Source organism: Filicampus tigris, chromosome 9 (assembly GCF_054856515.1).
Source record: "Filicampus tigris isolate MCC_2025a chromosome 9, RoL_Ftig_1.0, whole genome shotgun sequence".
In the NCBI taxonomy this organism is placed as follows: domain Eukaryota; kingdom Metazoa; phylum Chordata; class Actinopteri; order Syngnathiformes; family Syngnathidae; genus Filicampus; species Filicampus tigris.
Genome location: NC_141225.1, coordinates 24,141,798 through 24,162,697, shown reverse-complemented (window position 1 = coordinate 24,162,697; position 20,900 = coordinate 24,141,798). Strand labels below are relative to the sequence as shown.

Genomic DNA, 20,900 nt, shown 5'->3' with positions numbered 1-20,900 from the left:
AGCCAGGGAAAACTGTTCTCTAAAACGAGTATATCGGCAGTGTTTGCTTTCTACCTATCCATGCTTCCTTCCGTGCATCCGTCCATCATCAATGCGTGCGTCTGTCTGTTTCAGGTCAGAAATGAGGCCTGAATGAATCCTTAAGAGTGCGCGATGTTCAATCTGTTTGTCTCCCTCTGCTGCCGAAAACGATCACGCGTAAGGTCATGCTGAGAAATGCTACTTCCTCAAATAACGGGCGTGTCACACGTTACGTGTGGTCTTTTGTTGACTGACTGACTGACTATCTTGCCTTCTCTCTTTCACCCCTTGGCTCGCATAATGCATTGCACTGACTCCTAACTGTAAAAAAAAAAAAAAAAAAATCCACCACATAGTTGAGCTTCTGAGGCAATAGCTAGCATTGGTTTGTGAGTGATATTGTTGTTGCGAAATTCATGGCCGTGCAACTTGTCTTTGACTCAAGTCCGGAGTCATTTCCGGTAACACCCACAACTATGCAGACGTCCCAAAATCAAAAACTCTGTGTGGGAATGACACACCCACCTTCAGAGACAAAGGGAGGACTACAAAGTTGTTGTTGATATTTGTTCAGCTGAGTCGTGTTGCCTGAATTGCTTTTGCATAACTGAGTCATGTTTTTTTTTTTTTTTTTTTTTGCATTTCTTGATTTTGAGGCGTAGCAAACGCTTGCAGAGTTTGGCTGTGCGGCGTTAAACACGCTTTGACCTCGGCATCACATTGGAAACAAAGACCTCTCGGACATTTTGACAGTTTCGCACTATTTCTTTTTGAAGGAAGCATATTCGATGCAACTTTTATACGAACTGAAATGGTGGGAAACAGTTTTCGCCACAATTCAGTACAACACAGTTCTCAGTCTTTGTATACAGCAATTATCTTCAAACATGTACAAACAAATCTATAAACCCAAATTTTAAGTGTCTTCCTTGTATCTTCCCACGCAACACTGATCTCTGTATTAAATCTTGACTTGAGCCTTACCATCAGCGTTGATGACACAGACTAATTAGGACGTTTGCATTGTTTTTTTTTTTTTTTGGTGCATCAGCTCGTTTGACAGGCTTGGTGGCTTGAGACGTGACGCTGCCAATCGTGTCTGCATGACAGGGAGTGTGTCATGCACACTGTGGGCAAAGCAAAACATGGCTTGTAATGTGACATGTAATGTCTTGTTCGCTACATACCTTTTTTTTTTTTTCTTCTTTTAACTCATTCACTGCCAGATATTTTCAGACCTCTTCAGATCCCCCTTTACCCTAATGTTTAAATATTTTTCAAATATATACATTATTTTTATTTGATGTTTTTATTCATTTTCTTACCATGTAAAGTGCCTTTGAGTGTTTTGAAAGCACTATACAAATAAAACGTAATATCATTAAATAGGTTCCTGGGATTGAAAGGCTGGACTGTGAAAAGACAACTAAATACGTCAATGGCAGTGAATGAGTTAAATAAATATTGATTAACACATTCAATCCCAAATACATATAAATATGTCCTTGGCATTGAATGAGTCAATTAATGACAACATGCTGTGTGACAACACACCAGCTGATTCAATATCCTTTAATAATCAAGAATTGCATTCAGTATGCTGTATGTAATTCTACGGGGTGTTTTTCTGCGATCACTTTGCGCTGGCAACGTTACATACCAAAGTATTCCAGCAGAGTTTCAGCCCCCCCCCCCCGTGGCTCATGTTCCCGCTTCATATATGTCACAGGGTGCAATGACGCTCATTTATATTTGGCACCCATAAAGCGTTAAGCTAGATATGCTAAGGGGGGCCCTGGACTTGCGGCTTGAGTGACCAGTTCGTGTTGGCTGCACAAACAGGAGCAGCAAGTTTTCAAGGCATTCATGGCGCAGACAGCAGATCTCGGTCGCTATCTCGGTGACTCACGCCAAAGCGGTATTTGCGCGCACACTCCACCCAAGTACGGCCGGGAGAGGAACACGTGCGCTGCTGTGAATGCAGACGTTGCGCTCACAGCAATTTTAGGTGCCAACTTAAAAGAATAGCTGGACCATCCCTTTTTTTTGTCCGCATTGGTGCTAGTCGTTCAAAAGTTGGTGTTTACTAAGTGATGAAGCGCTTCGCTTTCGCTTCCTGTGCGTGCTTGTATTACTTTATTTATGATGCTGACCGTTGAAATGATAGAAGAGGCTTATTGAACATTTTCAACGTTGGAAGTGCGCATTGTAATGTCATAATTATATTGTGCTGTAAACGGGACAATTTTGTGGACAACTTCAATTTCAACATAACAGCGCAGTGTGCAATGCTTGACATCATTCACTTTAGTGAGCCAACTCCCACTTGAAAGTTAGCTGAGCCCTCAGCAACTGTGATGTCATTTTCAGTCGACTGAAATGGACAAAATGGCCGCCCCGTGAGATGGACAAAAAAAACGGTGGATTTTACTACGTAACTCATATTCCACAAACGGAATATTCATCAGAATGCCGCGTTTAGACAGAGGCACATAGCACATGTTATTGTCAAGACATTTTGGGGGTTGATTTAAAGCCGCTTTCTACGCTCAACATATTTATTTAGCTTTTTGCCAAATAACTTGTTCAGAGAATAATAACTGCTTTCCTTGACCTTTATTTTTGCCGAAATGGGCTAGTCTGCAGACCAAATGTACTTTGAGTCAATGTGACAGATCCGCGTGGAATTAAAATCGACCGCCTCCCTTTATTGTTGTCAGCGGGAAGTTACGTAATCTCCCTTTTACAGCAGTTAGTTGATTGACCTGTGTGTGTTCGCTCGAGGCATGAAGAGGATCATGGGGGGGGAAAAAAAATGGGCGTGTGCATGCACCTTGGGGATCATCTGAGCGAGCTTTCATAGTCGCCCCAAGAAGCGCATGTTTGGAGGCATGCATTTAATTTGTGTGTGTGTGTGCGTGCGTGCGTGCGTGCTGGCTCAACTCGCTCCGAGAGTTCAATCCCAACCTCCTGTGACTCGTGCACACGCGAGCCTCCCCCCCTCCCGGCCGCTGTCCTTCCCAGTCACGCCCTCGTCTTACCACGCCCCCTCCCTCGCTGCCCCCTCCCTCGCTGCGAGTTGGAAACATGCTGCGAGCCGACAGACACGCCAGCGGCTGACAGCCACACTCGCGCACACACACACACACACGCACGCACGCAGACAGCGGCCGCATTCGCCAACATGGGCCAGATACTGAGCTGGATCCGCGGTCCCCGAGAGACCGCGACCCTGCAGGATGTTGCCGTGGACGAACAGGTAGGTGTTACGTTGCGCGCGCGCGTGCGTGCGCGCCACGAGCACCCGACTCCAAAGTCTCCACGTGTGTTTTGTTTTGTTGCTGCGGATCAGGCAACAAAGCTCGCCCGGCACTTTTGTCTTTTACCGCTCCAATAGGAGAAAAACATTCTCATTTGTGGGGGGGGGGACTGGACCGGCGCCAGCCCCAAATAGACCTCGCTCGCTGTTTGTGGAATGTGGAGCTCCGGGGTCAGCCCGCGCAAGCTGAATGTGTGTGTTTTCCTGCAGTCGTCTATTAAGGCCAGTGCTGGGACAAGGACTTCAGTGTTTGCCAAAGGCACACAAGCCGGTGTGTGTTTTGTTGTCTTCCGTTTTGCACAGATTGTTGAGAGTCAGGAAGAAAAAAAAAAAAAAGGCTGAGAGTCTTCGGAGACTTTGTGCGTCTCGCCCGAATAGTTTTCTCATGTGAGAATAATCTAGCACGCTCAAAGGGTGCGTTGCCGGCGTTAGGCTTAAATGTTCCTCTTCTTCTTTGTGCAGCCTGAAATTGTGGCCGATAATCACCGTGTGCTTGATTTTTACAGAACTTTCGTGAGGGATTATATAACAGTTCCACTTGGATTATTCCGCTGTCAACACTTTATTGTGGAGTCTGCGTTTGTTTGTGCGTGGCTGCCGGGCAGGAGTGCTCATGTTTTGTTTTTTTTGTTGTTGTTGTGTTTTTTTCATTGGAAGCTTGTTGTGCTCAAGCTGACTTCACAATTGCCACTGCCCCGGAAGCATTTTCATTAAGGACAGGAAACGGCCTCCGGGGAAAACGTGTCGACGGCACATGCCCAAGCATCAGAACAAAGTCCAGAGATAAGAGGAGCGCAGATCCATTTAAGGTTGACTCCGTGGTCCTTTTATGAGTGTAGACTTTAAGGGTGTGAATCAGCGAGGAGCTCCTTTTGCTTACATTAACCCTCACGCTGACTGCATCACAATCGGTCGGGGGTTATGATCGTTTAGCATTTTAAATGATTGTACTTTCGTTTGGACTTTTGTTAGTTTGAATTATTAGTGTATTTTATTATAGCAAGCATATTTTTGATAGTTTTTATTAGTTCTTTTTCAAAAGTTAGTTTTAGTGTTTATTTTTTTTTAAATATATGGATTAGTGGTTGAGCGCAAGATGGTAAAAAAAAAAAAAAAAGGTCAGCAAGTATTGCGTAATATAGCAAACTCCAATTCTCAAGCAACTGTTTGACCTTCCTTCTACCTTAGCGAACAATAATACAGCAATAATGAAAGAAATGTATTTGAATGAAACCCCGAAATCTCATGCTTGATATTGTCACGAGTTAGTTTTAGTGTTATAAACATAAGATATAGTTTCACTTTAGTTTTTTAAGTAAATGTCATTTTTTTCCATTACTCTGTTAGCAAAATATTTTTTCCGTTTCACTTATTGCATGAACTATGTCAAGCGCGATCAGAGTACAGTGAAAAGCGACACACATGACAAGAACCACATTGTTGCATCACGTCGTCGCCGTTTTTGCCCCGACTGCAGTTTTTAAGTCATGACCGCGTTACATATTGCCACTGGTTATAGACACCGCTTCAGAAACCGCCGCATAACAGTTCACATTTCAACGACTTTCAGGTTCCTTTTGGATTCAAAAGCAGCGCACTTTGTCAATCACACAGACGTATTTGTCACCTGAGCATGGGCCGCCATCCATCAATAAGCCGCTATTTGCAGCCGCTTCATGTGCCAAGTGCGCATGTATGTCAAGCAAAGCTTGAAATAGGCAAAGAGGAATGCGCTGAAAGCGCGAGATTAACATTCGCTTCTATTCTGTCAGGCAAAAGAGAAATTGGTACGCGCGCGTTCTCATGGGCTAAACTCGAATGATTTGCATTGAATGTGCTTGTGCGCAATTGCACAGGACGGCGCGGCCAGACTTCGAGGTCACCTTGACGACGGCTCCGAATGTTGCTCGCCGGCTTTTGCCACGCGCGTCATGGAAAATCAAGTTCCCAGGCTTTAAAGGGCTTACTTACCTGTTCGCAAAAAGCGCTTGGTGGAGTCCCGCTCTTTCGTTCCTGCCGTTCTTGTTTGCATCTGCCGCGAGCCAGCGGTCTGTCCCCATACCTGAAACGTAAAGCGGAGGCAACAAAAACAAGCCGCTAGCCTTTCCCGCTCGCTAGAAATGCGATGTTGAGGTCCTTGCTTGGAGACGTCACATAAACACGCGAGCGTGAAGCACGTTGTTGACATGCCATCGGCGCTGTGATGACTCTGCGCTACTTTTCACAGTCGCTGACAAGTTGCAACTTCCGGCTCCAAAGCCGTACGCGCTTTGCTTAAAAGGTGACAGTCGGACTGCGGGAGGCGAAATTGAAGCCAAGGCCAGCAAACTATAGGGGGGGGGGGGGGGGGGGATGTATGGGACTAAATTTAGAGAAGGCAGCGCCCAGCAGTAGATGCACTTGGAAACTGGAGAACTTCTCAATTGAATCCTGCTTCTATGCTAATGCGGGCCTTTCGAGAAAGCCTCAAATAACTCTCGGGTGTGAACGTGAGCCAGAACGCTTGCCGGCCCTTTGATTGACAGCTGATCAGCCTCGACCGGGGTGTCACGTGACCTTGACGTTATTTACAGCCACACATGTTGACGCTATATTTGCCGTTAAGAGTGTTATTCCAGCGCATTTTGTGACATCACCCACGGAAGCACCGCTCACGATCATGCCAATCTCGAAATAGGCACGGGAAGGATATCGACATGCCCAGTGAAACGCTCAAATGCTCGACGCAAAGGTTGGTAGCGCGCATCGTCTATGTTTGTTTGCCCGGAATTATTTGAGCAGGGCAGATGGGACCCTCTTTGGAGCAACTGCGCCATGTCAAAAAGAGAAAATAAAGTTCCTCTCACCAAAGTGGAAACATTATGGCACGGCACATCGTATTTTTTTTCCCCCCTTCCATGTGTATGTTACTTAGCTGGCTACTTTCTGGTCGATGCAGGATGAATTTAGACAAACGGAACTCTATCATTTGCTGCGTGGGGCTGGGAGAACGTTTCCAAACTTTCCATCATGACCCAGAGGTGCAAGGAGAAAGAACTGGCGCTGGAAAATAGAAAAATACGCAACATGTCTGTGGGGAAAACAATATGATGCGTTTCAGCTACTGTATTACGGCATTGAAAAAGAAAAAAAAAAAAACCAAAAAACAATCCTTTTTACAAACTCACCCCGCAAGTTCAAGCGTGAAGACATTGACTTTTAATCCAGACACACAATATCTTAATGTTGTGCTGTAATGTCTCAAGATCAGACGCTTCAAAGTGGGCCACGCACACTTTGTCCACAAAACGCACAACTTCAGAGGAACCTGTAAAACCTGATATGTATTTATCTTTCAATAATTGTCGGAACTAACTTGGTGGGCGGGGGACATCTTCCATCATTGTTTTATTTGATGTCATTTTTATTGAAGTGGACACGTAAGTCGTGAAATAGGCTTTTGTGACAATTGTGGTTGACCTTCACTGGAATCAAATGAATCCCGCCTGAATTGCTCTGCGGTGACATGATTGTCGCTTCCTGCATCAAAATACGACGTTGACGTCTTGCAGAGTGCAATCCTGGACTTGCGCGTTGTCGGGTTGAAGTACCTGAACACACCCGGTCGAGGCTTGTGGCGAGTTCTTTGTCTCGTTCAAAGTGACGGATGGCAAAAACAATGGCCGGCCCAAATAGACGTCACGCACGAATACGACGATGATGATGATGATGATGATGATGGCACGTCACTATGCCAGCTGTCGGTGCCGTGTTTGCCTTTGCATGTCAAGGCATGCGCGCTCACGTCAAATATTCACTTCCTCTTCACATTGGCTTTTCTTCTTGTTCTTGCAGCGCCCCGTCCTCAAAGGTTACGTGGCCACATGACATCACTTGGTCACTTGAGGCCGGTTGTCAGCGGAAAAGTTGCTCTTGTCACTCTTTCAATGTCTCTTCTCATCAACACAATTGCAGTTTCTTACACAGTAGGAGTAGTTTGCCGTTTTCAAAGCTCCAACGCACAACCTAATTGTATTTGTTATCCAAAGTATTTCAAGGCTGAAGACCGCAAGGCTAGCAGGCTCTTGAGACTCGCAAGATTTAAGATAATCTTTGCGTGGGCGGGCCCGGCCGGGCTCTGCGTCGCTTCATTATTTGACAACACAGATAAGCGTTGTCAGGGGTGACCGAGTGAGGCTTCTGGATCCGGCACAAGCACGCAGTGTTGCCTTTCCCAGACACACTTGCTCTTCGTGGCAGTCAAAAGGCACAATTGAGACGTCTTGATGTCTCATTTGGCCCAGCGGAGCTGTTCAAGAAGATTTGCTCTTCTCAGACCCCAAAGCGGGCAAATAGTCCTAACAGGAAGCTGCTTTGGCTCCGATCTCACTATTTGTCCTTTTAAGGGGATTGGCTTTGCATAATTCGGACACGAGGGAGAGCCCGTTGTAGGTTTAGGTCGTTTCCTTCATTTCTTGTGCGATCCAGGCGATCATTCGGACCGCCAGCTGGATTCGGGGAAAGTTTATTCACGTGACGCGTTGAAGGTGGAAACGTTAAGTTGACATCCTAAAATTGTCTGTACACTTACGAGACACAACGTTAGAAACACACGCAACATTCTGATCCATACAATAAAATCGTAAATACTACGACTTCTACTTTTTCTGAGTACTAATATTAATAATCCTAATAATAACGACAACAAAACAACAAAAGGCCTCTACAAAGATAATTTGCAGCATCAAACAGGAATTTATTACACTGATGTTGAACGGCACTCAGTCATACCAAAGGTTGTTTTGGACTCTTTTTAAAATCAATATCTTCTCTGACTGGGTAAATTAGAACTGAGCATTATTATATCTAAAATAATTGTGTGTTGATTGTGATAAGATTGTGCAGTTGTTAGGTTAAAGGGGAAATCAACTCTCAACTTTTCTATACAATAATATATTGTAGTCCAAACATCTGATTGCAATTGTGTTTGTGGAACATGAGTTCACAAGGAAAAAAAACCCCGCTTGTTTTTATCCATCTCAGCGGCGGCCATTTTGTTTGGTAACAATCACAGCTCATCTTTTTTCTGAAGCTGAGCCATGATTGGTCGTTACCTGAGCCCTGAGCAACTGTGATGTCATTTTCAGTCGACAGCAAGTGGCAAAATGGCCGCCCCCTTGACATGTGGATTTTGCTGCTTGATTCGTATTCCACACAAACAATATTAATCAGATGCTGCATAGAACATATTATTGTAAAAAAACATTTTTGGCTTGACTTCTTTAAACCCAAAATTCTTTTGCTGAATTGGTAACTTAGCTTGCAATGACAGAAGTGGCAAAAACAAAAAGATGAGTATTTACATTTTTTTTTTTTTTTTTTTTTACATGACAGCAATAATGACATAAATACCACTATTCAAGACTCAACATTTTTGGCCAAAGTGTAGCTCATGTTCTGGCGAATGGATACAAACTGACAGAAGTAGGCATTATCCATTTCATCCAAATTCTCAACAATGACCCACATTTCTATGAGAGTGTTTACCATGAAGCAGAAAATCGCACTAAAGTGTGAGATGACAGTCATGGCAAGCGAAGAGCGAGGAGCGCCACTTCATTATTGTCACTTGTGTGTTGGGAGTATTCTTAGACACAGGGAGGTGCTGCTCTCCATGCCAATCTCTTCTCCAGCATTTCCAAGTCGTCAAAAGGATTAACGTTCAAGAGCAGGCAGCTTGCAGAGCAGAGGAAGACTCACACGGAAGTTTTTTTCAGTTTTTTTTTTTGTTTTTTTTTCACATAACAGCTGGTTACCGACCAGAAGTTTCCTGTGCATTTATTCACTTTTGAAGTTGTGCAAAAGCCAGAGAAAGCGTGTCCCAACTGTACACGCCTGGGCGGATTGTTTGGATTTTGAAATGAGCCTTTTTGTTGCCCCCGCCATGTTGTGTTTGGGTTGGGTTGGGTTGGGCCGGGACAACATGCGATGGGACCCGCCTCCTCCTTTTCTCTCCTTTCCGACCGCACACACTCAAGTCTCTGTTGGAGAGGCCGCGCAGTGGAGATTCCAGAGCAGTGAGTCTATCAGTCACACCCAGACGCTGCCCGGCCGCGCCGGCCTTTCTGTGTCTTCACGCAAAAACTCTCGTTTCATGTCCGCGAGTGAAATGCCCCATGCCTGTTTATAAAGCGCTGGCCACGCCCACCCAAAAGCTTACCCCCTCCGCTTGATGTATTTTTTTATTTTTTTGGTCCACGCAGGCAGTGACAAGTGGGCGGTTCTGTCTTGGGCCGACTGTCCAATCTGACTGAGCCCGCTCGGCTGGCTTCAGGGTGAAGGGGAGGGGCCAGACGGAGACATGGCAGCCTGTTGCGCACTTCCCTAAGGGCGGAGCTCTAAGTTGTGCTCGGCTGGGCGTGGGTGTGTGTGTGTGTGTGTATGTGTTTCTTTGCGGGTGTGTATGCGCATGAGCGTGGATTCATATTGATTACCCCAGAAAGGATCTAAGGTGATACATCTTGGCCGTGCCGACAACCCGTTATTTAGAGGAGAGAATCGCAAAAGCAGACCTATGGTATGTAGTATGTGGGGCGGGGAGTTTGTCGTTGGTAAACGTGCGTGTTTGGGTGTGCGGATCGAAGGACTTCCTGACTGCCACCTGTCAACGCTCCTGCGGGTAGTTTGTCAACAGTCTGCTGTCAGATGATATTTGCCGTGCGTCGAGCTATCGGGGTTGAAAAGAAGCTATTCGCAGACTTGTCGTCGGAGTAAACAACGCATGGCGGTAATGTTCTATTAATACCTTGCGTGTGTCCTCCTGCTCAGACAGTAGTCGGGAATTATTCTGCAACCAAACGTGATCAAAGTTACATTTTTTTTTCTTTGTATGATGAATGCTAAATATTGAGTGGACCCCTGCACAACTCTGTGGCAAAGCAGAGCAATCCTTATTCGGGTGATGAAATGATCACAATTCACAGACGGTATGTTACAATTTCTGCTTTCACAAGGAAATTGTTGGCAAATGTTGCAAGTTAATAGTAGTTTCCAAAAAACAAACGATTGAACTCTTTGTCCCCCGTGGCATCACGCTGGATTAGTAATTAGCACGTTTACCTGACTGTCACGAGGTCATTGGTTCGAATCTTGGTTCAGGCCCTCCTGTATGACGTTGGCATGTGTTTCTCTCCAGCTTGTGCTTGTGTGGTTTTTTTCCAGGTAATCCTAAATGACAAAAACATGTATTTTAGTTTTATTAGAAAGTAAAAATAACCGATAGGTGTGAATGGTTGTTTTGTTTATGTGTGTCCTGCGATTGACTAGCAACCAGTCCCTTGAGCAGTACCCTGCCTCTTGCCTAATGTCAGCTGAGATGAAGTTTTTCCTCCAAAGTTTTGTCCAAATGAATGAAGTGACATCGAATGACATGTAATGCAGCAACAAGCGAAGGGCCCGATTTTCGAAGATCTCAAATAGCGGAGGCTAAATTTCTTGTTGACTCAAACGAACAGATTAGCGTTAGCCACGGGTGTGAAATGGTTGGAGACCTGCTTCAAAACAGTTTTGGCACGTTGGGGAGCTGTGATGGAAAATTTGGGACAATACCACAGGCACCAAATGGACATTTGAGGTGATGGAACTGGAAGTGCTAATGGAAGAGGAAACAATGACAACATATACTGTAACTGGATTACAGAAAGGCAATCTGCGGCTCTTCTAATATTGGCCAACTGGGCAACAGCGCAACAGCCATGTTTTGTTCGTGTACATTGAACCTGTCTCGATTGTGTGGGAATCGGATGCGTGGGCATACCTTGCATAACGTGGGACAGAACATCTTAAAAACTGCGCTGGGAGATGCCAACACTAATCGGCAAAGTGCACTGAAATGAACCAGATGCAAGGAAATGCAAAGTTTTGCCACACGAGGTGTGTCAGAAAGGCTCCAGGGCTAATAGTCACAAACGCGACGCAGTATTTTAAACGCAAACTGCGAGTAGTCGTCCTTCAACGCCGGCCAGACGATCTCCAAAGAGATCCTGCGGCGTTTGCTTTGTTTGGTTAGTGCGTGAGAAGAGGCGAGAGTTGTTGCAGGACAACTTGCGGCTTCTTCACCATGACAACGCTTCCGCTCACAATTCCCCGAGTCCTGGAATTTTTCTGACACGCCACACAGCTGATCTTGCATGGTTCTTCTTACGACTGGCTCCAAGTCAGCCCTGAGATCATTCAGAAGCTCCAAAATGACACAGCTGAATGAACAATATGTCGCTATTTCTTTTTGTTTCTGGCATTTCAAAACTGTAGCATAAAAGTCACCTCTCATTTGGCCTCCGCCAAGCAGGTTTGGCCCCAGCTTTTTTTTAGATGCGTTATTCGGAGACGCAAAAGCAACCGTTGCGATTCGTACCAGGCTTGATGGATCGCATGGCGCGTGCTCAGTCTTCTTTCATCTTGGTGCTAACAAAGTATGTTGACGTGAGTTGAGGAGCTTCATTGTCACAACAGTAGTGAGCGGGAACCACGGGAACAACGTGCCTCTGGCGTTACTATGCACTATGCGTCTTCCTGCCTGTCAAATTGGAGCCAGTGATTCCCTGCCACCAAAATGATGATTCATTGCCTATAAAAATCTTTGTTGATCAATCTATGCCAGAGGCATATCGTGACAGAAAGAACAATCAAGTGCCAGTGCAATTATCCTGTGTCACCACCTGTTGCCCATGACACAAGGCACTACTCCACCGGGAATGAAATCGAAGGCATCTCAGCGTATTTATTTATACTCCAGCACAGAAGCCTGCCGGTGATACTGCATCTCCAACTGCCCCCTCCCCACCACTCTTCTCCTCACTCGCACATCCAAATAGCGTGATGATGCCCACCGCTCGCTCGATTCGAAGTTGGAGCGGCAGCTGCCATCCGAGTTCGCGTGTGTCAGGCTGTGGTTTTGAGGGGCGGAGCCCGAGATTAGTCATCACTTTTCAAAACAGGCTCCAGCTTAAGATGCATACTTAAGTAAGGCCTGGGCCAACAACATCGCTTGTGCACTGACCCATGTTTTCTTCATCGGATGTTTTTGATACTGTCGCCGCCAGCTGATGTGCGCATCACACCCACTGAAACCTGAGCCGCCACATTTTTTTTTTTCCCCGTTGCCGGGCGTGAGAATATCGTCGCCTTTGTGAGGTCACTGTTGAAGCCATTCGGTCGACACTTGTCTACCATGTAGCTGCGTATATCGCAAGGCTTTCAACAAGTACGTATCGCGGAAGAACTTTGGAAAGGACTACTACTACGTCTGTTAGCATCAAGCTAGCATGTGTTTGGAAAGCTCTTTTATTTGGACAGTGCTCTTGTATGACCAAAAGGCAAATGAGTCACCATATCCTGTTGGGCAACTTCCCTTAGATTTCAATGGCACAAATACTAGAACGTTCCGTAAAGTATTAACGGGTGGTTCTACAGGAGTGTGATTTTTCATGTTCTATGTGGATTTGGGAAAGTCTAGCACTAGCCGTGATGATGTCATCTTCCACTTGGCACATATGTTGATATACTTTGGAATTTGCAGCGCCTCCCAGAATTATTGAAGCTTCAACTTGAGTCTCCTCACTCTTGACATTGCATTGCGGTGGTATTGCATCGCCGCGTGTGCGCTACTAGCATAAATGAAGCGCGGTATATTAGGAGCTTTGAGAGAGCTCAGAGCACTGACAAAACGAACACGCTCACAGAGAAAACAAGGGACACGCAACGGGATTTGTTTTGAACTCCTCATCATGAAAATATCCCGGCCTGTTTGTTGTTTGCCACTGAAGTTCACTCAGCATATTTTTGGTAACTTAGCAACAGTATTATTTACTGCAATCGCCCGAGCCACATGACGAAGCATGTGGCAGCGTGATGCTGTGGGTGCTGGCTGAGCTCACTTCATTATTAGGATCTTGCTTCTCGATGAACAACTTCACTGTATTTGTCTCTCATCAGTATGTGACAAAAGGGACCACTGCCGTGTTTGGTTTTCGTCGAGTGTGAACCACGCATGCTTTGACCCAGCATGTGACCCCAGACCCACTTTGTGTTGCGTGCAAAACCAGTCGCTGAGGCAAATCTCTCACACCGCTGTCGAGATCAAACAATCTGTGTCAATCTGAGAAAGATTGATCTCCTCCAGCGCAACCACGCACACAAAGAAGAGTTCACAATGTTTTAGCAGTAAGGAGGAAGTCAACCCTCAAATTGTCTTTACAAGAATATGTTCTGTGCAGCCTCACAAGTTCGAACTTGATTTTCTGATGAATATTTGCCTTTGCGGAATAGGAGTTTAGAAGCAAAATCCACCCGTTTTTGTCCATCTCGGGGGCCGGCCAACGACCGTCATTATCTGAGCCCTGAACAACCGTGATGTCATTTTCGGTCGACAGCAAGGAACAAAATGGCCAAAATGTGATTTCCATGACATTTCTAATGCGTGCTGGCTGTCTGAACCCTTTGCAAACTGCTTCCAGTATGTGTGCAGTATATTATTACGGGTTTCATGAGAGCCGGCAAGGGTGTAACGTGTGGCTAGCTTGTCTCCCTCACAGGCAGTTTCATTTGGACAGCACTTTTCATATCTAAAAAAATGCAAAGCACAGTGCTTTACATGGACTAAAATCGACCCCGCGTCGCGCACACGTACAGGTTAAAAAAATAAAACACTAGGGACGTGCCACGGATTAGTAAGGGAAGCATGCATTAGCGAGAGAAAGGGGCGGAAACTGGCTTATGATAAAAATAAAAAATGTAAAAAGTATTTTTGTTCAATTTTTAATGCGAGTTTGAAACGCGAGCTCAGAGTCAAAAATAAACACTCAGGTGTTCCACCCGACACTTATTTTGCACTCAGCTGTATGCGGAAGATGACTGTTGTTTTTCACGCGAGCTACATTTAGCATCTCCTTCACAAAACACACACGAGCCGACTTGACAGCTTCACTCGCCAAAAGTCTTAGAAACGGAATAATGAGATTCGGGAGGTTCATTGTTTTGTCACGGGATTCCTTCTGGCAGAAGGACACCTTCCAAAAGCTTTTTTCATCTTCAAGCTCAGCATATAGTTGACAGATTGTTTTATTTTGAAAAACCAAACAAGTTCTGCCGAGAGCCGAGGCATAATATTATGTCATAACTTAATCGAAGTGGATGGATGGTCCTCCCACAATTTACTGGGGTGAACTGCCGTCATTCTGTCGTCCTTTTTGCTTCTTAATGGCCCCCCCCCCCAACCCGTCCAAGAAAGAGAAGCGAGAGACCCGCTCAAAGCTGAGAGACGTTGTCACGCCTTGTAGCGTGTGCTTTCTTATTGTTTGGGTTGCCCTGAACAAAATGCTGTTTATTGACTCAGCGAGCGTGTCAGCTGTCATCCGTTGAAGCTCACTTAATAAGAGCTAATAAAAGTCCGAATGCCTGAGTCGGCGTCTGAAAAGAGCTTCGTCTTGATTGGCAAACAGAAGACGGTCCGTCTCCAGGAGGGGGCGGGGCGGAATATTTCTGTGTTTTGTTTTGTTGCCGATGTTGCCTCCATTTTTAAACTACTGAGTTTTCTCAAGGCTTCCAGCCTTCATTCCTCCACCATCCTTCATTTTAATGACGTTTGTTTGCGCCTTTTCTTTTGACTGCACGCGTAACGTGCGCGCGCGTGTGTGTGTGTGCGTGTCTTTGCAGTCTCAGGCGAGCCAGGCCACGCCCAAACCAGCAGCTCAGGTCTCCACTGTGACGCCTTCCCAGTTTGAGGTATCTTTCAACTTCAATCACCACAAAGTCACTTTCTCCGTTTGCTAATCTCCCGCTGGCGGCGAGGGGGCGGTTGTCTAGATGACCTCCGACCTCACTATTACGCGGATGAGCGCGCCGCATCGTTGTCGCTTTTCCCGTCCCGGTGCCAGATTTGTTTTGACGTGTAAAGTTGAAAACGGGACAACGTTTAGCTTGTCCCCTTTTTTGTGGCATTTGAGCATGTGAGGGTAACGCCCAGTTTCTCAGTCAACAGCAAGAGCGTTAACCCTTTGAAAGACTTTGTACCAATTAGGTAACTAATTGATACTTTTTGAAATGCTGAAGCGCAGGCGTTAGATAAGCTAATATATTGTGAACAAGTATGTGGTCTGTCGCTCTAGATTAGCTTGCTGAGTGATTGGCTCAAAGTCTTTTTTTTTTTGCAGCACGTCAATCTCGTTTTGCTTCCTGGAAAGCCCACTTTCTCGCCTTTGTATTTAGATGTTGCCGTCTTTGTATTCACAGACATGTTTTACGTGGTCTCTCAGTTGACGCCGTTAGGGATTCTTATTATTAGCCTGTGTCCGACCTTTGCACCCTTCCTTAGTGGCTCCTCGGGTCAGTTTACAACCGGCCGTCGTCATTCTGCAGGACTGAGGACTCAGATCACGGGAAACATTTGACATATGTATAAAACCTGCTTTGCCGGTAATCAATTACGGGAGGACAAAATAGATTTCGATCGATCTGTCTGCCGGCGCTTTCGTCAAGAAGAAAACTACTCGATACTGTATAGCGACTCCCGCATCACAATCCACGTACTATGTATGGGTTGAACTGATTAGCTTGCAGTCGATTCATTGTCAATCGGTTGTGTTCCATGAATTGGCAGGGAAGGCGTCCGAATGCGGTTGGACGAACGAATCGGGGGTACGGCAACCGTACATGGGTTGTTGTTGGCGGCTCTTAGCAGTAGTTATCCGCGAGTTGTCAACTTCAAAACGATAAATGATGTCATCGATTAGTTGACGTTGACTACAAAAAAAAAAAAAAAAAAATCGGAAGTCCTTCGGCCCCTACGAGCCAAAAGGCACTTTGTGCTACGGGCCACCAGCGAGCTGTAAATGAGGAGGCTGCCGATGACGGACGTGTTCACTGCCGGTGCTTTTCAGAAGGCGTCATCGGGCTCCGCCATGGCTTCAAAGCCTGGCGGGGTTACGTCAGCAAAAGCCGGGCCCGCGGGAAGCGCTTCCACCAGGACGGCGGGACAGGGGGTCCCCAAAGCCAAAGCCCAGGTAGACGGGCGCTGGGTGCCGAGGGTCCGAGCGGAAGAAAAGTGCTTGGCTTCGGTGTGGCAGGAACTTGCCGTTCACTGGCTTCTTCTTTTCTTGCGCGTCGTGACCTTTCACCTCTGTCACAATCTTTGCCTCAGCTCTGTCTTGGCTTTGGGGGGTTGGAGGCTTTCCCCAAAGCAAGCCGCCTGCGCAAATAACCTCGTGGCGTCCATTAAACACTTGCTCCGTGGTTTGTCACTAACACCCAAGCTGATGTTCTTGACGTGTCGTCTGCCGGCTCAACTGTTGTCAACATGACATTGGTCCGGGACCGGGGGCAGTCCCCAAATGACGTCAAAGGTAACCTTGGTTCGGTGGTGATGGGTCGTTGCATTTTGTTGCTTTCCGCGTCCAATGTTAGTCTGGAACCTTTCAATTTGGGCTCTTTTGACTGAATTTGTGTTTTGAAGTAATTGGTACGGTTTGGTTTGTAGACGTCGCCTGTCGCCACTGTAAAGTCTTCTACCGCTGCGTCCGGAACAGCGGCGAGCAGAGCAGCAGCAGCAACAGCAGCAGCTAGCGTCGCCATGCCGACGTCCAAAGGCTCGCCAAAAGGCACGGCGGCCAAGGTATACGCCTCCCTTTATTGAGCAAGAAACAGCAAGAGGATGTTTTGGCTTTAGCGGGCCATGTGTGACTTTGTCACCTGTGCTAGATGGCATAAAATAGCATTGCGTTAACTTTTGGGGATTTTGCTGTTGATGGTGGACTTGAGCTCAAACATGCTCCTCGTATTTGCGAAGAGTTCACCTCACCTCGGACTCACCAAAAAGACACACAACTTTTTGGGGGGGCACTCGCAGCATTACACAACGATTACTGCATCCAGTCTGCACAACGCTTTGTCACACTTCAAATTGTCGCTTTAAAAAAAATAAATAAATAAATACATTTTTTCAAGCAAACTGCAGTTTGAATAAAAGTGTAAACAATCACAGCTACTGTGCTAAAGAGACAAATGAACTCCATCTTGACAAATTGCATCAATTTCTGCAATTCTGCTGTAAAACGGCAGATGAGAACGTAAACGGCATTTTCATTCCGTTTTTGGCCATTTGGTTTCATTCTAATGAAAATGCAAGGCAAGGCAATTTCATTGGTCAGATGTGACGAGACTATCGCTAAATGTATTGACGGCATGAGGCCCGTCGGGAGAAATCCGTTATTCGACCGTGTCACATTTCATGATCTAGAATCGAATTTACGAGTACAGAGCAACGGAACTCACTTAACGGTTCGGGAAACCTGACGAGTCAGCACATCTTGGATGAAAAAGAGAAAAACATAAGGAAGTGGGGAGGGCAAACTAAACAAGTCCCAAAGTACACTTCTACAAGGGAGGGGCACAGTATATATATAAAAAAACAAAACAAAACAAACGCAGTGTTCAAAAGCGTGGGAAAGAAGTAGCGGCTTGTAGTCGGGAAATTACAGTACATTCATTTGAACTATTTTGATTGGAATATTTAATTTTCCTTATTGAACTTTTGTCATTTTGGTGTGATTCAGCTGGGCGGACGTGCGGTGAGCTAGCGCCCTTTATCGACCAGCTGCCGCTGCGAAATTGTCCATCGGTGTGAATAGTTGTTTGTCCGTCGGTGATTGTTTTGGTGAGCAGTTGAAGAACGATTATCCAAAGGCAGCTTTGCTAGACTACGGCTCACCAAGTTGAACAGCTTTTCAGTGTGTTTTTTTTTTTTTTTTTTTTTTTTTTCTTCGTGCTGCATGTCTGGTGTCGTGAAGGTCTACGCATCGATTTCGTTTTCTCTTTTCAGGTGCGAGTAGAAGTACGTCCCACAGCAGAAACGATCGGGCCCAAAGAGGTAAACCGGTATTTTATCCGCTGTGGAAAGCATGTCGGTGTGTGGCGTGCTGACGTTCGCGGCGTGTGCAGACGGCCGCAGTCGATCCATTTGACGCCTTGGCCAGTATACTCCCGCCGGCTGATCCGCTCACCCCGAAACAACCCCTATTCACCGGGCCCGAGGTCAAAGAGGTACACGTTGTTTCAGATCAGGCGCGTGATTGCGCTGAGAGGACGCGGAGTAACTGAACCGTGTGCGCCGCATGTGTCACAGCACGACGCCACGTCCGAGAAGGCTCCCAAGTGTGGAGAACGAGACGACACGCTGCCCCCAGGTTACAGATTTGAAAATATGGTCAGTTCGATGTCGAAAAGATTGCCCGGAGCTGAATGTGTCCGCACTACTCGGCTGTTACAATCTAGCACTTCGGCGATCTGAGTTGGAGAGCTTTTGTTAGTGATTATAGTTGTAGCACTAAAATCGAAAGCATCGAGGGCTTACTTTAGATCTCATCAGATGAACTGTTTTGACCATGTTTTAACCAAAACTATTGAGTTTTATTTAAGAAATGTTTTTTTTTTCCCTCCCTTAATCTCTGCATGAGCACAAATCACATCACGCCACTGGGGGAGCTGGGGGGGGCTCCCAGAAATATGCTTGGACTCCCCCGGGTGCCAGACCAGATAATTGACCAATTTTACAGGGATTTTTTTTTTTCCACATAACAGATTTTTATCGGTGTTTTCTTAAGAATCTTGCTGTTTTGTAAATTCTTTTTTGGTCGTGTGGACCCCCCGATATGTCGTCAACCCCCCCTTTGGCCCCCACAAGGAAAAAAACCCTCGCTTCGCCAGTGCATCGTGCTATTGCATCTCCATAACGTTGAATGTCATGAAAAGTGAATGAATTGCAGCAGGTCAAATCAAAAAGTGAAACATACGATCTCATGAAGACAATTTGCTCCCTATTTTCTGTATTTAAACTAATTTTCTAATATGATTCATTCTCGAGATTTTTTTTTTCACAAGCTGTCAGATATAAGCAAAATCATGAAATATAAAATCAAACATTTGACCTTGAGTATTGTCAGCCTATACGGTACATGAGTTTCACTTTTTGAATTCAACTGCTGAACAAAATCCATTTTTCAATCACGATATTTGAACTTATTGAGAGGCACCTGTATACAGCACTACTATTAGTATTGAAAAAACAATGCTCATTACTGAATGTTATTTAAAAAAAAACAAACATGTTTTAGTCACAAGAAAATTATTAATTTAAAAATGGTTTTGAGTTGTTGATTATTTAATTTTCTTTTTTTTTTTTTTCATTGAATACAATTCTTTTTTTAGGCTCCGCTTCCTGCAGACGCCGTACCTAAGGATGTTCCTGTAAGTGTCAACCTTTTTTTTTTTTTAAGAATATTTTTTAGTGTGGACAAAGTTAAGAGACACCGAAACACACTAGCGTGAGGAATGTTGCACTGCGGTGTTGGGTGTTGTCTTTGCAAGGCGTACAGGAGCCATCGCCTTCCCTACTGGATCTTGTTGGCTCTTGTCCGACAAATATGGTCAAACACACATCTTAATTCATTAATTGATCAATCAGGGGTTTGACATTGACTCCTCAGCTCCATCTGCATTGTAATTCCTCAACAAACTGTCTTTTTTCTTTGATTGTTCAAATGATATAGAGTTAGACTATAGAAGAGACCCTTATAGAATTATAGAGGCCCTTTCACCCTTTACTAGTGCTCATCACTGCCTCATTTCCAATTTCGCCTACTCCCACTTTGTCATCATGTCTTGCAAGGCACTCCTTTTTTCATTCACGTGATCCTACCCACTCTTTTTTTCCCCCTCCAGCCCGACTTCTGTGATTTTAGGCTTCGGTGTTTTGAATGCGTGCGTGTAACGCAGTTTAATGTGACATGTGTAATTCCAGGTAGTTTATTTGATACTGCTTTGCCTCTTGATGGAATTTGATGGGTGTGTCTGTACTTTTCCTTCACTTCTGATCTGTTTGTGTGGTTGGACTTATTTGCTTCTTTTGTTTGCGTGTGGTCAGAAATGCCCTCTAGTGGGGAATTGTAATAACTGTAGGCTCATTCTCCAAAGCAGACTTACTTTTTGTTGTTGATCGAACATGTGTGCTCAGCTAATGGTGCCGTTCTCCCCAGAAACCACTCAGCACAGACGAGGCCCTGGAGTCCCTCTCAGCGGGTTTCATGACGTCAACTGTTCCAACTGCACCCAAAATGCAGGAGGTCAGAGTCAGCATGTCGCATTGCACTCGGAAATCTTGAGCATGTCGTACTTAGCTCAGCAAGTTAGAGGAAACATAGCGGACGTAGGTCGAGTCAGCTTGATCAGACTAAAACATGCAAGGTATCAAAACGGAGGTCTGCTTCCTGGTGTCCTGATTGACGCCTCACTTGATCCAATAAACAAGTGTTTACTGTGTCACCAGTTCAACAGCAGCCAATGAAACAATTTGTGGGTAAATAGTACCGCCCCTCCATATAGACGATTCGTCATTTGTTCCAGTCACAATCAAACTTGCTGAGCCAATGGCTAAAAAACTTTTTGGGACTTTTTTATTGCGGCTTTTTTTTTTTTTTTTTTTAAATCTGGATGTAGGATAAGATAGCCCTAAGTCTTACTTTTTATAAAAACT

The 20,900-nt window shown here is 45.4% G+C and overlaps 1 protein-coding gene and 1 long non-coding RNA gene across 10 annotated transcripts in view; one reads left to right on the top strand and one right to left on the bottom strand.

Annotated features, from left to right (window-relative positions):
- cast (calpastatin) overlaps positions 1–20,900 on the top strand; it is a 33,439-nt gene that overhangs the window by 2,205 nt on the left and 10,334 nt on the right. For 2 of the 9 annotated variants that reach the window (XM_086040653.1, XM_086040655.1), the window contains exons 2-9: positions 15,032–15,100; positions 16,255–16,377; positions 16,851–16,985; positions 18,192–18,239; positions 18,311–18,412; positions 18,495–18,575; positions 19,577–19,615; positions 20,404–20,490. In XM_086040653.1, the coding sequence (XP_085896779.1) occupies positions 15,032–15,100; positions 16,255–16,377; positions 16,851–16,985; positions 18,192–18,239; positions 18,311–18,412; positions 18,495–18,575; positions 19,577–19,615; positions 20,404–20,490 (684 nt within the window). Of the gene's footprint in view, positions 1–3,107; positions 3,281–9,306; positions 9,897–15,031; positions 15,101–16,254; positions 16,378–16,850; positions 16,986–18,191; positions 18,240–18,310; positions 18,413–18,494; positions 18,576–19,576; positions 19,616–20,403; positions 20,491–20,900 lie in introns of those variants that run through there. The other 7 variants (XM_086040659.1, XM_086040660.1, XM_086040662.1 and 4 more) reach the window with 6 other exon arrangements.
- Positions 631–20,746, bottom strand: LOC147142681 (uncharacterized). The gene is made up of 5 exons (XR_015088126.1): positions 20,541–20,746; positions 20,351–20,470; positions 10,439–10,546; positions 5,312–6,382; positions 631–1,148 (listed from the first exon to the last, which is right to left on the bottom strand). It is a non-coding gene; the product is annotated as an uncharacterized LOC147142681 (long non-coding RNA).